Consider the following 16,595-nt stretch of genomic DNA (forward strand, 5'->3'; position numbering starts at 1 on the left):
TGCAGAGACGGTGCTAAATATTTTTATCTTAATTGGACATTTAATAATAGATTCTTTAAAACTGCTCTCTGCTTTCCTCATTAATATTCTAGATTCTGGCCTTTAAAGTTAGCAAAAATGCACAGTAACACACTACATAGCATACACTTACACATGCAGATACACACACACTACATAGCATACACTTACACATGCACATACACACACACACTACATAGCATACACTTATACATGCAGATACACACACACTACATAGCATAAACTTACACATGCACATACACACACACTACATAGCATACACTTACGCATGCACATACACACACACTACATAGCATACACTTACCCATGCACATACACACACACTACATAGCATACACTTATACATACAGATACACACATACACTACATAGAATACACTTACACGTGCAGACACACGCTACATATCATACACTTATACAGGCAGATACACACACTACATAGCATACACTTATACATGCAGATACACACACACACACTACATAGCATACACTTATACATGCACATACACACACTACATAGCATACACTTACACATGCAGATACACACACACTACATAGAATACACTTACACGTGCAGACACACGCTACATATCATACACTTATACAGGCAGATACACACACTACATAGCATACACTTATACATGCAGATACACACACACACACTACATAGCATACACTTATACATGCACATACACACACTACATAGCATACACTTACACATGCAGATACACACACACTACATAGAATACACTTACACATGCAGATACACACACACTACATAGCATACAGTTACACATGCAGACACACACTACATATCATACACTTATACAGGCAGATACACACACACTACATAGCATACACTTATACATACAGATACACACACACTACATAGCATACACTTATACATGCAGATACACACACACACAGCTTACACTTATACATGCAGATATACACACACTACATAGTATACACTTACACATGCAGATACACACACACTACATAGTATACACTTATACATGCAGATACACACACTTCATAGCTTACATTTATACATGCAGACACACACACTACATAGCATACACTTATACATGCAGATACACACACACTTATACATACAGATACACACACACTACACAGCTTACACTTATACATGCAGATACACACACATACACACACACTTATAGCTACAGATAGACACACGCACTACATCATATATGGGTATCTGTAACTCATTGTATGGGGTCCTGGGGTTCGCAAGCACATTAGCTGGCAGTCTGAAGCTGCCACTGTTTGTTACCCTGGTGTTAGCACTGCTCATCATATACAACTAAAGGCATGCTAGTATTATCACCAGGGGTTAGAGGTCATCACTACCAGGGGTTATAGGTCACCATTACCTGAGGTCAGAGGGTATACAGCCTTCCTACTCCTGCTTAACCCACACACCATTACTTTTCCACAAGGAAAATAACAGGTATATAACCCTGGGAGAGAAAAGCCAGCTGCTTCTGAGTATGGGCCCAACAGAATTTAAAAAAAATAAAAAATTTAATGCATGGGGCAATGCAGGACAGATGGCTAGCAACCCGGGACAGCGGGACAGACCCCTAGAATCAGGGCTGTCCCGTGAAAATCAGGATAGTTGGGGGGTAATAACACCCAGCGCTATATAATGACACAGTAGTGACACTGGCTCATGGGAATAGCCAGAGGAGGGCTGGTTATAGGATCAGTGGTATCTGCATCAGTATAATAACACCCAGCGCTATATAATGACACAGTAGTGACACTGGCTCATGGGTATAGCCAGAGGAGGGCTGGTTATAGGATCAGTGGTATCTGCATCAGCATAATAACACCAAGCACTATACAAAGACACAATAGTGACACTGGCTCATGGGTATAGCCAGAGGAGGGCTGGTTATAGGATCAGTGGTATCTGCATCAGCATAATAACACCAAGCACTATACAAAGACACAATAGTGACACTGGCTCATGGGTATAGCCAGAGGAGGGCTGGTTATAGAATCAGTGGTATCTGCATCAGTATAATAACACCAAGCACTATACAAAGACACAATAGTGACACTGGCTCATGGGTATAGCCAGAGGAGGGCTGGTTATAGAATCAGTGGTATCTGGTATCTGCATCAGTATAATAACAATTTAAATTGTACTTTGGTGTCCCTCGCTAAGGTCTGTACTTTGGAAAATGTCCGCCACAGCCTTTGTCTGTGCCTATCCCTACATATAACGTTATCACAATTCATTTTCCTAAAAATAACCAGTGGCACAAGGCCAGATTTAGGTAAGCTTGTGGGGAATCTGTCTTCTGTTCGCCCTAAAAAATAGCTCATTTGAGTTCTGGCCACCCACAAAGTTTTAGTTCTGTTATTTCCTGGGGCCTCAAAACTATGTCACATATTCTACTAGTGCAGCAATTTAGCCATTCCATTTTTATATATAGACAGACAGACAGACATAGATAGATAGATAGATAGATAGATAGATAGATAGATAGATAGATAGATAAATCGATCACAGGATGTATTTTTACAAACATTCAAACTTCCTTTATTTGTAATCCATTAAAAACAGGACAACGTTTTGGCTGGAACACCAGCTATTTTCAAGACAAGATAAAATGCATACTATCACTAAAGTATGCACTTTATTTTGTCTTGAAAAGGGCTGGTGTTTCAGCTGAAATGCAAATCTTTTTTTTATGGATTACAAATAAAGGAAGTTTGAATTTATGTAAAAAAAAATCCTGTAAGTGCATTTCTACAGAAATTGATCTATATACAAGAATTCTGAAGTTGCACCCAGGTAATTACAAAATTTTCAAGTGAGTGCATGGACCTAAACAACATATATATATATATATATATATATATATATATATATATATAGAGAGAGAGAGAGAGAGAGAGAGAGAGAGAGAGAGAGAGAGAGAGAGAGAGAGAGGAGAGATAGATAGATATATATATATATATATATATATATATATATATATATATATATATATATATATATATATATATGATAAATGCTCTGGACTAGAGTCAACATATTATATAGTGATATATATTCTAAAGTTAAAAGGCACCGCATAATGTAATAATAAAATGTTCTGAGTGTTATATTTCATAATGACATTAAAAAAAACAAAAAGGGTTTGTTACTATTCTATTTAAAGGGACAGTCTACAATAGAATTTTTATTGTTTTAAAAGCTAGATAATCCCTTTATTACCCATTTCCCAGTTTTGCATAACCAATACAGTTATATTAATATACTTTTTACCTCTGTGATTACCTTGTATATAAGTATCTTCTGACAGCCCCCTGATCACATGACTTTTTATTTATTATCTATTGACTTGCATTTTAGACAATTAGTGCTGTGTTGTGCTGACTCTTTAATAACTCTACGGGCGTGAGTACAATGTTATCTATATGGCCTACATTAACTAGCAGTCACCTGTTGTGAAAAGCTAATAAAAAAGCATGTGATACAAGGCTGTCTGTAGTGGCTTAGAAACAGGCAGAAATGTAAATGTTATAAAGTATATTAATAAAACAATGTTGGTTGTGCAAAACTGGAGAATGGGTAGTAAAGGTATTATCTATCTTTTTTAAACAATAACAATTTTAGTGTTGACTCTCCCTTTTACTCCCAAAAAAGAATATATAGGTGAACTATTGCTCACTCAGGAAATGCAATTAATTGCAGTCCCTAAACAGAACATGGCTGATTATACTTTTGGGAGCAATAAATAACTTGTTTTCTAGACTTGCATAGATTTATCTAGAGTAATTATTCATCAGACTCCGACAGAAGTATCTGGTTAGGAATGGGTTAATCTTACAGTTTAGTAAAGACGAAGATAAGAACAGATTAAAAACTGTAGATTTGTATAGGAGTATATGGTTAGAAAGGGTTTTTCTTCTAAAAAATAAATAAATAAAAAAAGTGTTGAAGATAAGCAAGTAGTATCTGGCTATTAATCCATCATATTTGGCCTGGAATATCTGGTTAGGAGGGGGTTGATTGCACAGAGTCGTATAGGAACTGTTGGTTAGAAAGGCTTTAAATATAGAAGCTTTTCTTAGGAAAGAGTTAACCACAATGTATTACATAGGAGGTGCTCTTTAGGATAGGAAATGGTAACTTTGCAGACTTTATGAGGTCATGTTAGAAAAAGGGAAATAAATAGAAGGGCGAGAATATCTGGGAAGGAATGTGTTAACACAATAGGTTTGGGAAGGGCTGTCTAGTTAGGAACGAGTTAATCCCACAGACTAGGATTGGGCAGTGGGTGGAGTTCCAAGCCTGGCCAGAACACAGTAGGAGGACTCTTTGTGACTCTGTCGGAGCTTTCTGTAATGTGGGACTGGCATTAAGGTCCCCCGGTATGGGGACCCTGGTACTGTGCGCACACTGGGACAGAGGGGAGCCCCCGGGACTATAAGTAGAATTTTCAGTATCCCAGGAGGCACTATGACCCACGGGACTCCAGGCATGCAGGGCAAGAGCAGCAGGGGGAGGCTGCTGGGGCTGCTCACACTACTTTGCTGCCTGGTGCACAGCCTCGCAGGTATGAGAGGGGTCTACAACTTCATAGGTGCTGCGGGGATGAAAACAGAGGGGAATCTGGGATAGAACCGGGGAGCAGTAAAATGAATCGGTTGACAAAAGTTTGCTATTTATTGCAGCCTTTTTTTAAGTTACAGACTACAAAGTGTTGTCCGGAGAAGCTAAACCCAGTGTGACTGCACTTTTTAAAGTAAACTGTGAGTCAGAGTGAACAAGGAGGAGAGTTGTGCTGTGATTTTTACAAGGGGGCTAGTTGGTGGGATAAGTGATGTCACTACTGATAGGATGGTTTGCTAGGAAGATTTGTAGTGAAAGAGGTCGTGGGTTGCAGGGAATCCTGAAGGTTCTCTGCAGTGAGCTGAAGTACGCGGGGTGTTTGGGGTGCTCAGAAGGTAAAGGATAGATCATTCTAGGGGTGCTGTCCGGGGAAATGATGATCCTAGACATTGTAGTTAGAACATAGGTTTTTATTAGTCATGTGAATAAATGTATTCTAGGGTATTTGGGGGTTTAGTGAGCTCAATAGGTAATAGGGTGGAATGAGGAATCACAGGAGAGGGCATGAAGTGCAATGATCTCCCAGCTGAAAAGTGGTCTTGTGGGTGCAATAAGGTCACATGTAAGACTGGAATTTAGTAATGAATCTGGGTCATAGGTGAAAATATTTATATAATACAGTAGTCACTAGTAAAATGGGAATCTGCTGGTGCAGTGATGTTACAGGAGAGTGGTGTTCTATGTGGTGCAAAAAGCTGAAGGAATATTGTATATAGAAGTCATAAAGCTAAATAAGTAAATACAATTAAAGCTAAGATGCTTCTTGGAGTGCAATAAGCTCATGGGACATGTAAAACAGTATGATAAATGAAAGCAGATTGTGCAGCAGTATAAATTTGTTTTGGTATATAATATAGAGTGTTATTTAATACACCAGGGAATTACACTACATAATATTCTTATTAAACCAGAATTGTAACAACACACAGTTACAATATATATTACCAATTAAAATGCATCCAATCACCTTATGTCATCTTCAGTTATTCACCATGACGTTTCATAATCTTAAAGGGACAGTGTACTGTATTTTTCTGTTCTTTTTAATGTGTTCCCAATGATTCATTTTACCTGCTAGAGTGTAGTAAATGTTTACAAATATTTCTTTTACCTTTATTTTGGCATTATAAATAGCTTATTTTGTCTTTTGTATCCCTACCTAAACTGAACATTTCAATACTTAACTACTGGTTATAGAAAAGGTATGTAAATATGAAGATTTAGAAGAAGTCACACTCCCAGTGGGTGAAACATAGAGATAAAATGTTAATTTTGCATTGTTATCTCTAAGAGGCTGATGATCAAAACCTCGCTGGCATGAAGAGAAATTGCGCAAAATCTTTTGGATTTTTTTTAGATCCTGTATTGTAATGTAGGAGTCTCTGTTTCCGATAAAGAACACTACATAGCAACATATACATTTCTCAAGATACATTTTTGCCTCTAAGTTTTCTTTAACGGCCTCGTCTTTAGATAATCTTATCTGAGCAGCGACCTTTAGATAATCGGGCCCTAAGTATTGATCTCACTGTGTGTAGAGAGAAAAGATAATGAGGAATTTGTGTAAATATAGAGAGATAAGCTAATGAGTTTTGCTCTCCCTGGAAAATCATTCGATTTCATTGGGTTGTGGTTTCAATTTCAGTTATTTCATATAAAATTAAATCTAAATAAATAAACCTAAAGGAACAATTTCCCATGGATTGTTATACTCAGCAGCTGGTATAACAAGTCATTGTAAACCCATTAAGGGGGAAAATAAATTTACAGTAAACTGCTCCTTTAAAGACCTTAAGCCTGCCAATGTATCTCTTTATATGCACTTATAATTATACAGTAACTTGTGATCTTATTATTCACAGCTAGGTATGTAATGTTTCTTTATAAACACTACAGTTAAAGGGACAGTCAACCATAGAATTGTTATTGTTTTAAAAGATAGATAATCCCTTTATTACTCATTCCCCAGTTTTGCATAACCAACACAGTTATATTAATGTACTTTTTACCTTTGTGATTACCTTGTATCTAGGAACCTTCTTCCAGCCCCCTGATCACATGACTGTGACTGTTTATTATCTATTGTCTTAAATTTAGCATTGTATTGTGCTAGATCTTAAATAACTTTCTGTGCCTGAACACAGTGTTATCTATATAGCCCACGTGTACTTTCTGTCTCTTTGTGTTGAAAAGCGATTTAAAAAGCATGTGATAAGAGGCAGCCCTCAAAGGCTTAGAAATTAGCATATGAGCCTACCTATGTTTAGTTTAAACTAAGAATACCAAGAGAAAAAAGCAAATTTGATGATAAAAGTAAATTGGAAAGTCAATTAAAATTAAAAGTCCTATCTGAATAATGAAAGTTTAATTTATACTTGACTGTCCCTTTAAGTGTGCAGCCTGGCAGAGTGTGCTGTGCATTAAGTAGTTTTGCCACTAGTAGTGTAACTAGTAACCGTTGTGGCTGGGCCTGCTTCATGTTGTGTTCTAAACATATTAGTTTATGTATTTCACAGACAGGTCTGCCTCGGTACTAACACAAGGACAGATATTAACTGCAGCTTCCGTTGTCTATGTGAAGCGTGATATAGTATTTCAGAACTAATACTGCTCTTTTATTACATTGTTATTAACTGATCTCTTATTGCATAAATACCTGTCTGGCTTTATTTTCATCTTACCCTGATTTGGGGCATGAATTAGTATTTTCCATCTGCAACTACCCTGAACTGATCAAGAGCTGAGAATGAGAAACCTGGGGTAGTCTTTGTCTCTGCCAGGAATGTTTGTGTCAGGGTGAATTTTTGTTATGTATAGGATAGTTTGATAGTCAATTACTCTTCAAAGGTTAGATTAACTGGACATATGAATATACCCTGATAATACCATATACTTCTGCAACCAGTAGCCACATAGTAAACTCATATCCCTAATTACACGGCTGCCTTACACCTTGACAGCTTCTGAATCTCTCCCACAGGACTGAATGTTTGTACAAGCCGGAGCATAACCTTAGAATCCTGCCAAGAGTGCCTACTTATTCACCCCCAGTGTGCTTGGTGCTCACAAGAGGTATGTTTACAGACTGAAAAGCCAGTGATGTTAACGTTTGGTATTTATGATAACATTTGGTATTTTCACAAATGCTTGTGTAATCATGTAATTCATTAGTAATGTAAAAAGTCATTTAAAAAGGTTGCACTTTATGAATGAAAACTGGACTGTTTTAACAAGAGGTTTTTTTTTTTGGAATCGAAATGTATATACATTTTACATTCACTATATATATATATATATATATATATATATATATATATATATATATATATATATATATATATATATATATATATATATATATATATATATAAATTACACACACACACTGTTTACAACCCCAGTGGAAACTAGGCATTAGTCTTGTACCCTCTAAAAATCCGGAAAATAGGACCATTTAGTATGGTTAAAACACTCACTATAATACCTTTTTTCTGCAATCATGTGAGCTGTAAAGTTGGAGCTTAATTACAACAGATTATCTTTGCTTTTTTGAACTACCCTCTGTCAATATTCTTTACTTTTATTTAGCTGACACAGGGAAGGGTTTTGAGAAAAGGTTTACATTCAATGTAATACCCTTAACAAAAGCAGTAAGGTCATGCTCTGTTTTAAAAAGAAGGAAAATGAGTCATACAAGGTATAAAACAGGATTTATTTATTTTTTTGCTAAATATTGAATAGGTACAATTCATTGTAAGTTAACTAGACAAGTGCACAGACAAAAAACAATTTTCATGTTAAACTTCATTTTAAATTCCTGGGCTCATTCAATAAGGCCAGATTAACAACATTTACTTGTTTCCTATGTGGAGCAACTGCTTAAAGGATCAGTCAACATATTAGATTTGCATAATCAACACATGCAAGATAACAAGACAATGCAATACCACTTAGTCTGAACTTCAAATGAGTAGTAGATTTTTTTATAACAAATTTCAAAGTTATGTATATTTCCACTCCCCTTGTACCATGTGATAGCAATCAGCCAATCACAAATGCATATACGTATAGTCTGTGAATTCTTGCACATGTTCAGTAGGAGCTGGTGACTCAAAAATTGTAAATATAAAAAACTGTGCACATTTTTTTTAATGGAAGTAAATTGAAAAGTTGTTTAAAATTACATGCTATATCTGAATCATGAAAATTTAATATAACCTGAGTGTCCCTTTTAAAGGAACATATTATTTTGTATTTATTTATTCTTTAATGGCTTTATGACCAGAAACAAAAGTAATACTTACATACTTGTTGGTTGACACACGAATCAATTAACTCACAATAAAATTCCTGCTTATCATTATTGAATAGTATAAATTTGAACTTTTGAATAATTTCCTGTCAGTAGAAAAGCCTTTCCTAGAATAGAGTAGCGGTTTTAACAGCATGAATGAAGGAAATAATTTTTTTTGACGCAGCTTTATTGGTTCCTTTCTTCATTATAGGGGCGGCTTATTTTTTTGTTGAAACAAATGATGGAGCAAAATTCTCTTTGTTTTGTTATTGCAATCTTTCTTTTATGGATCCGTCGGGATCCAAATGCGCATATCTTATTACACTTTCAGAAGATACCACTTTGTAGATTTATAAATAAAAAATAAAAAAAACCAATTGTCAAGAATAAACACTGAAAAGGCAAGAAGTTGTCTTTTTGTATTCTAAGAATTTTCTGAATAATTTTACCTTCACGAAACGCATATACAACTGTCTAGTTGATTGACACTAAAATTAATAACCATAAAAAGACCAAATTACACTTCTATGTTTTGATTATTTGGTATTCGCGTAGTAAACAAATGCTGAATATGGCCACAGGCTGGGGCATTCGGCTTTTTTCGGCACTGTGTTTATTTGTGTAATAGTTCAATACACAGATATCTGTATTTGCATTGATATTTGTGTTGCACTATTGCACAAATAAATACAGTGCTGATAATATCCGAATGCCGCAGCCTATGGTCATATTCAGGATTTGTTTACTAAATGAATGCCTAATAATGAGTATGCATTCATCTTAACCCTCTTAAGGCCGTTAGGACGTTCCATTCCGTCCTAACTGCGCTGGGATTTAGAGCCGTTAGGACTGCATAGAACGTCTACCCGTTCTGCTGAACTGAAGCAGCTACGGCTTCCTAACTGGGATCATTGGCATGGAGGGCTTGCCTAGCATCACAGGCACTCCCCCCCAGACTCGATCCCATCATCTAAATCACGTGATTGCATGTACGATTGCGTGATTTAAATTGTTTACTAATTTGTTTACGTAGGAAATCTGTTCCAATGTCACAAATTTGTACCGTCAGAAAGGGGTTAATTAAGTGCAGTGCAATTTATAATTTGTTTCGTCGAAATGTCTTTATGTACATTACATTATATAGACACCTTTGCTCAAATTCTAAACAGACATGGGACTCCAAAATATTCCCTTTTATAACAGATTTGTCCGGCAATTGAATTTTTTTCAATTTAAAATGTCACCTGATGTCTAGAACTTCAAAGCTTTCCAGGATTTATTAGATTACTATCGGAATTTTCCTCAAAGGTTTGATCACAATGTCTATAATTTACCATGTAAATACAAAATGCTTGCTTTTAATACAGTAGAGGCCTGGTAATATAAAATAATATTTTCCATTATAACACCCAAGTGCAATTACCTAACCGTTTTTATATTCTGCCGATTACGTGTGTTCTACACCCTTACATGATATCACGTCAACATGGAAACAGATGAGCTCACTTGTGTCTGAGGATGGAGCAGTTCCCACCCAGCGAACTTTAAATTGTACTATTGCTCTGTATGGCTGCAGATCACTTGTGAATTTCACCATACTGTATTATACACAAGGGCCAAGTAAAGCAGTATACATCATGCTGATTATAGTCCTGTTTTCATGAGGTTTTAATTATTATGGTAAATTCAGTCACAGCTAAGACCCTCCAGCCCAAGCTCCTCGTTCCCAGAGGTCTTAATAATACAGACGTGTCTTAGCGGAGTACTTGCTCCTAATTATGTTTTTCATTGTATGCATTTATTCATCCATTGTAAGTGGCACTTTGTAAAAGCCTGTTCTACATCACAGAAGGAAAATAATGCTATCTAGTTTGGTTTCTATAGAAGGAGAACACTTTTCATCCCTGCAAATTCTTACATGTGGGATTAGGCAGTGAGAGTCAACCACCAAAATAGGAGCATGCATGATAGGTAAGGCTAAAAGTTAAGATTTTTAAAAGCCTTGTAAATTATTTAATATGTAATATAACAGAAGAAAGTCCCAAGCACAAGCCACATATAGTAAAAAATCCAGGCTTTAATTCAAATGTATAAAAAACACATTAGAGTGCAGCCATAGACCGCATATTAATGACAGTTTAAAATCAAGAAGGGAAAGCTGAGCTCCTCATATAGCAGACATGTTTTGTGCTTCCCAAGCACTTGCTCACTGCCTGTAGGAGCTGCAGCTGCCTTCAGCTTAAATAGGCTACAGCTTTGTAATTTTAAAGATACATAGTCACATTTATTAGTTCCCATCTTAGTTGTTGCAAATTATGCTAAATTGATCATGGAATAACTATTAGTAAAGGGAAAGACTGAAACATTTCACATATTATACATATTCATATAAGTAATTTCTCTTACTTTATATTTCATTATAATAAAGATTAATAATATGGAGCAAGCAAAGTGAATATCCTATTAAATCCCTATACACATAGATCAAGGTCCTTCCTAAAATTTAAACCATGGGGTATTGAGGTGTTCAAGGTAAAAACTCAGAATACCTCTCTTGTTTTAAAGGGTCACTAAACCCAAAAAAATTATTTCATAATTGAAGTAGAGAATACAATTTAAAAACACATTCCAATTTACTTCTATTATCTAATTTGCTTCATTTTTTATATATCCTTTGTTAAAGAAATAGCAATGCACATGTGTGAGCCAATCACATGAGGCATCTATGTGCAGCAACCAATCAGCAGCTACTGAGCCTATCTGGATATGCTTTTCAGCAAAGTATATAAAGAGAATTAAACAAATTAGGTCATAGAAGAAAATTAGAAAGTTGTTTAAAATAGTATGCTTTTTCTAAATCATGAAAGAAAAAATGTGGGTTTCATGTCCCTTTAAGTTTATTTTCACGGTTCTCTCCCCTTTTCCATCGGGGTATGTGGTCAATGCCATGTATATACAATAGTGTTAAATCAGAATTATGTAATTATTTAAAATGCTTAGCGATTGGAGTGTCTGAATCAGGATCCTCAATGGATCGTAACATGCTCAAGAAAGCGATCCTTTAGGGGTCTCTTATAGGGATGGGCGAATGTTTTGCAACATTCGAAAAATGAAACAAATTTTAACACGTTCGAATTTCTAACATTCGATTTTCGAATGTTCAGTTTCGAATTTTACGATTACATTTGAAAATATTTGTTTCGAAAAATTTGAATTTATATATTTGTAATAGTATTTCTAATGCTTTCTTTAAATGTAATATTCAAATTATGCAATATTCGAATTCGAAAGAATTCAAATTTATATATTTGTAATAGTATTTCTATAATGCTTTATTTAAATGTAATATTCGAATTATGCAGTATTTCTAATGCTTTCTTTAAATATTCAAATTATGCAATATTCGATCGAATTAGAATCAATCGAATTAATATATTTGTATCTATTATGTATCAATTTAATAGATTCCCTACCGCATGAACTATTGAACTTCTGAATAGTATTTGTTAAATAGAATTTTAAATTCGAAATTTTGAATGTGGACATTCAATCTAATTATAAACATTTGAATTCGAAAGTGACATTCGAAAACTGTTAATAGCATTTGATTATAGTATTTTTATGAATATTCGTTCGTAGCAACATTCGGATTTGTAATTCGAATTTCGGTAATAACATTCGTTCTAACATTCAAATTCGGAAATGAACACACTTGCCAATCCTTAGTCTCTTAGTTCTGCCTACATATTGCTTAAAGCACCTGCTACATGTCAAAAGATAGATGACATGTGTTGTTGCACAATTTATGTAAAAGTTGATCCTATGGTTACATTTAGTTTGCGTAGATATAAAAAAAATTCCCCTTCTTTCACAAGATCACAAGTCTTGCATATATTGTGCCTACATTTATAAAAACCTTTTTCTTCGCTTAAGCCAGCCGTTTTGATTTACTCTGGATAGATCTGAAGGCGATAAAAAATTACCAATAGTTTTACCCTTCTTTGGGATAAGCTGACATCCCTCATTGAATACCTTTTTTTTTAAGTATAGGATCTGTATGTAAAATGGGTAGGCTTTCCTCAATAATTGTACATATACCATTATATTTGAAGCTATAGGTGGTAATACATTTTGGTTTGTCATTTTTCTCTTGGTATATAATCCACTTCCCTGCAGGCTTTAGCTAGGGTTTTTTTTTATTATATCCTCTTTCTTTAAGACATTGTGTAATCTTATCAGCCTGCTTGATGTAATTCTACTCATTAGTGCAGTTTCTTTTGGCCCTTATAAATTGCCCTTTGGGAATTCCACATACAGTGTGTCTTGGATGGCATTAATTATTGTCAAGGATAGTGTTGCCGGCTGTGGTTTTCCTATATAGATCAGTCTCTATTACACCTATATTTGGGTTACCACTGATAGTTATATCCAAAACAATAATCCTGTCTTTATTTTGTTCTCCTACCAATTTGATATCACAATTATTATTGTTTAAATAAACACAGAATGCATCAATGTTTTCCTCTGTGCAATCCATTATAAATATCAGATCATCAATGTATCTGGCGAAAAAGACAATATGGTCTTGATAGGGATTTCTATCTCCAAAGACGTGGAGCAGCTCCCACCATCCCTTAAAGAGATTGGTGTAGCAGGGAGCAAATTTTGCCTCCATTGCTGTTCCACATCTTTGGAGATAGAAGCTGTCCTCAAACATAAAGTAATTGTGAGATAATAGATAATCAATTGAATTGAGTAAGAAGTGTTTGGTGGCTGGGTTAAAATTGCTTTGGTGGTCAAGGAAGTACTCTATTTCTTGTAGCCCCTTGACATGTGTAATCAAGGTATTTGAAGAGGCCAAATTAACCACCAAAAACCTATAGGTGGACTTCATTTAACATCCTTCAGTTTGAGTAGTAGGGAAGTAGTGTCCTGTATAAAGCTTGGTAAAGCTTTTTCTAATGGTTGCAGAAAGCTATCAATCAGGTCAGAAAGGGGCTCGTTTAGTGAATTTATCCCAGCTATTATAGGGTGCCCTGGGTAGTTAGTGATGTCTTTGTGAACTTTAGGGAAGTAGTGGAATATTGGTGTAACAGGTTGTTGGGGTATTAACATTTCTTGTACTGCTTGAGTAATTTATGTTATTATATCTTGCATACACAGCTATATCTTCTAAGATCTTTTTAAACTGTTGGGTGGGATTATCCTTTAGTTTAATTAATATCTATCTATCTATCTATCTATCTATCTATCTATCTATCCTCTCCAAGAACACAGGCACTCACTGGTCTTTGTAAAAGGTAATCCTTTATTCAATCCAAACATCAAATGTTTTCTTGATCCTTTTTTCACTTATTATGATATGGATACAATGTTATACAGATGCTCCTTTCTAATACACTATAAATTTTATACACTGTTTTTTACGCACTTTGTTTTTTGCACTATTTGCTTGGAGTGTTGCGCTGATATAGACATCGTCTTTGTCCATTAGTTTGGAAATTTGCGGTATTTTGCCCCTTTAAAAATAAGTATGGGGATCTCCGTTAATATGTATAATCGGCGACACACTCGATATGCAAATATATCTATTGGTCTATTACACATCTGCCGAGAAACCGTGTATAGTTTACATGTTGCCATGGCAACGTCGGCTCCACGATCTCACAGGGCGCATAGTTTAGCGCTCCCTGATGACGTCAGACGCCGATTTCACACACGGTGAACTGGCGGTATGTGTTGAATTCCAGTAGTATTTAAGTGGTGACTTGGGGTAAGTTTGATATGAAGCTTTTAATATTTTTGTTACATTTGATAAAGGCACGATGATGTGCCGAAACGTCATGGTATTATTATCGTTTTAATGGATTAAATAAAGGATTACCTTTTACAAAGACCAGTGAGTGCCTGTGTTCTTGGAGAGGTTACGAATTGGCTTGCAGTGCACCTTGGCAGTTGAATAGGTGTAAGATTGTGCTGTCCTCTATCTGGACTATATATATATATATATATATATATATATATATATATATATATATATAATATATATATATATATATATATATATATATATATATATATATATATATATATATATATATATAATCTCCTGCAATTGTCTATTTGCTTCCTTTATATATTTTACCCTTTCCAAAATAACAACACTCCCCCCCACTTGTCCGAGGGTCTAATTGTTATAGCACAATCCTGATTCAATTTATTTAAAGCTTCTCTTTCTTTAAATGTTAAATTCATTTTTGTTTTTCTAGGTTTTTGGTTCAATGCTCTTAATTTTTCCTCTACAACCCTCTGAAAATTCTCCACCACATTAGACCTAGAGTGTACAGGGTAAAAATTGCGCTTTTTCTTAAATTTACTTAAATATTTCTTTCGGATACTAATCCTTCAGTGTTCACATCATTCTCAGCTAAGAGCTCCTGTAAATCAGAAACAGAACATATATCAGAAAAAGTCAAACAGTTTTCAATATCCACATTATTTGGTTCAGTTCTATTTTCATTCTGTACCCTTTCAGTATCCACAAAATGTTTGCATAAAATTAATTTTCGCACAAATTTGTTAACATCCACAATTGTGTTATTTAATATGTACATTTAGATTTATTAATTTCTATTTCTTTCACCATTAAAGTTGTTGGTTCTACATACATACATATGTACATCTATATATATATATATATATATATATATATATATATATATATATATATATATATATATATATATATATATATATATATATATATATATATATATATATATATATATATATATATATATAAAAGAAGACGTCCTGACTGACTCATCAATGCCCAGCTCTAACCGTGTAACCTAGGAATTTGAAATTTGTAAGTTACTTTGTTTTTATGACGCAGGCACCTACTAAGGAAGGATTTTTGGTAATTACGTCCCTAAGGGGGTGAAAAAGGGGGGTGAACTTTTTTATGAGGATACCTGTATCTCAAAAACCGACAATGTTACAGATGTGAAAATTGGTATTTAGATTCTCCTTGAAAAATAAAGAAACACATATTTTACCATTTCCCCAAAATCCACTTAAAGGGACATATCACCTGAGCATCTCTATGTAAAAAAATAATATATTTACCTCAAAATTTCCTCAGCTCACCAGAGTAAGTTCTGTGTAAAAAGTTATACTCAACTGCTGTCCAGTTGTAGGTAAAACAAATTAAGAACTGAACTGCAGCCAATCACCATCAGCAGTGAGGTCATGAACTCTTTTACTGTGATATCATGAGATTTTATAGTATATAGTAAACTTCCTTAAACTGAATAGGGAAATAATGAGTGTTCACAAGGCTCATTCCCTTGCCTGTCCCAGGACAGACATACTGATTTGCTGCATAAAGTCCTTTGCAATTTGGTTTGAATACTTTGAGGTAAAATATCTTTCTTTTTTACGTAGAGATGTTCGGGTGATATTTCCTAGTCTGCTTTTTACAGCTATGCTGCATCACTTTCAAGTGTTTCAACATTTGGGTATCATGGCCTAGTACAGAAGGCCAAGAAAGTGCAGGCACTACTCGGTTAGTGAAAAACCTTAAAACATCCATTTATTTGAAGCA

The 16,595-nt window shown here is 34.8% G+C and overlaps 1 protein-coding gene across 1 annotated transcript in view; it reads left to right on the forward strand.

Annotated features, from left to right (window-relative positions):
- The first annotated feature begins 4,374 nt into the window (after positions 1-4,374).
- LOC128645227 (integrin beta-5) overlaps positions 4,375-16,595 on the forward strand; it is a 318,185-nt gene continuing 305,964 nt past the window's right edge. Inside the window, exons 1-2 of the mRNA XM_053698059.1 lie at positions 4,375-4,639; positions 7,676-7,767. Coding sequence (XP_053554034.1) covers positions 4,543-4,639; positions 7,676-7,767 — 189 coding nt within the window. The 5' untranslated portion in view covers positions 4,375-4,542. The remainder of the gene's footprint in view (positions 4,640-7,675; positions 7,768-16,595) is intronic.

Source organism: Bombina bombina, chromosome 1 (assembly GCF_027579735.1).
Source record: "Bombina bombina isolate aBomBom1 chromosome 1, aBomBom1.pri, whole genome shotgun sequence".
In the NCBI taxonomy this organism is placed as follows: domain Eukaryota; kingdom Metazoa; phylum Chordata; class Amphibia; order Anura; family Bombinatoridae; genus Bombina; species Bombina bombina.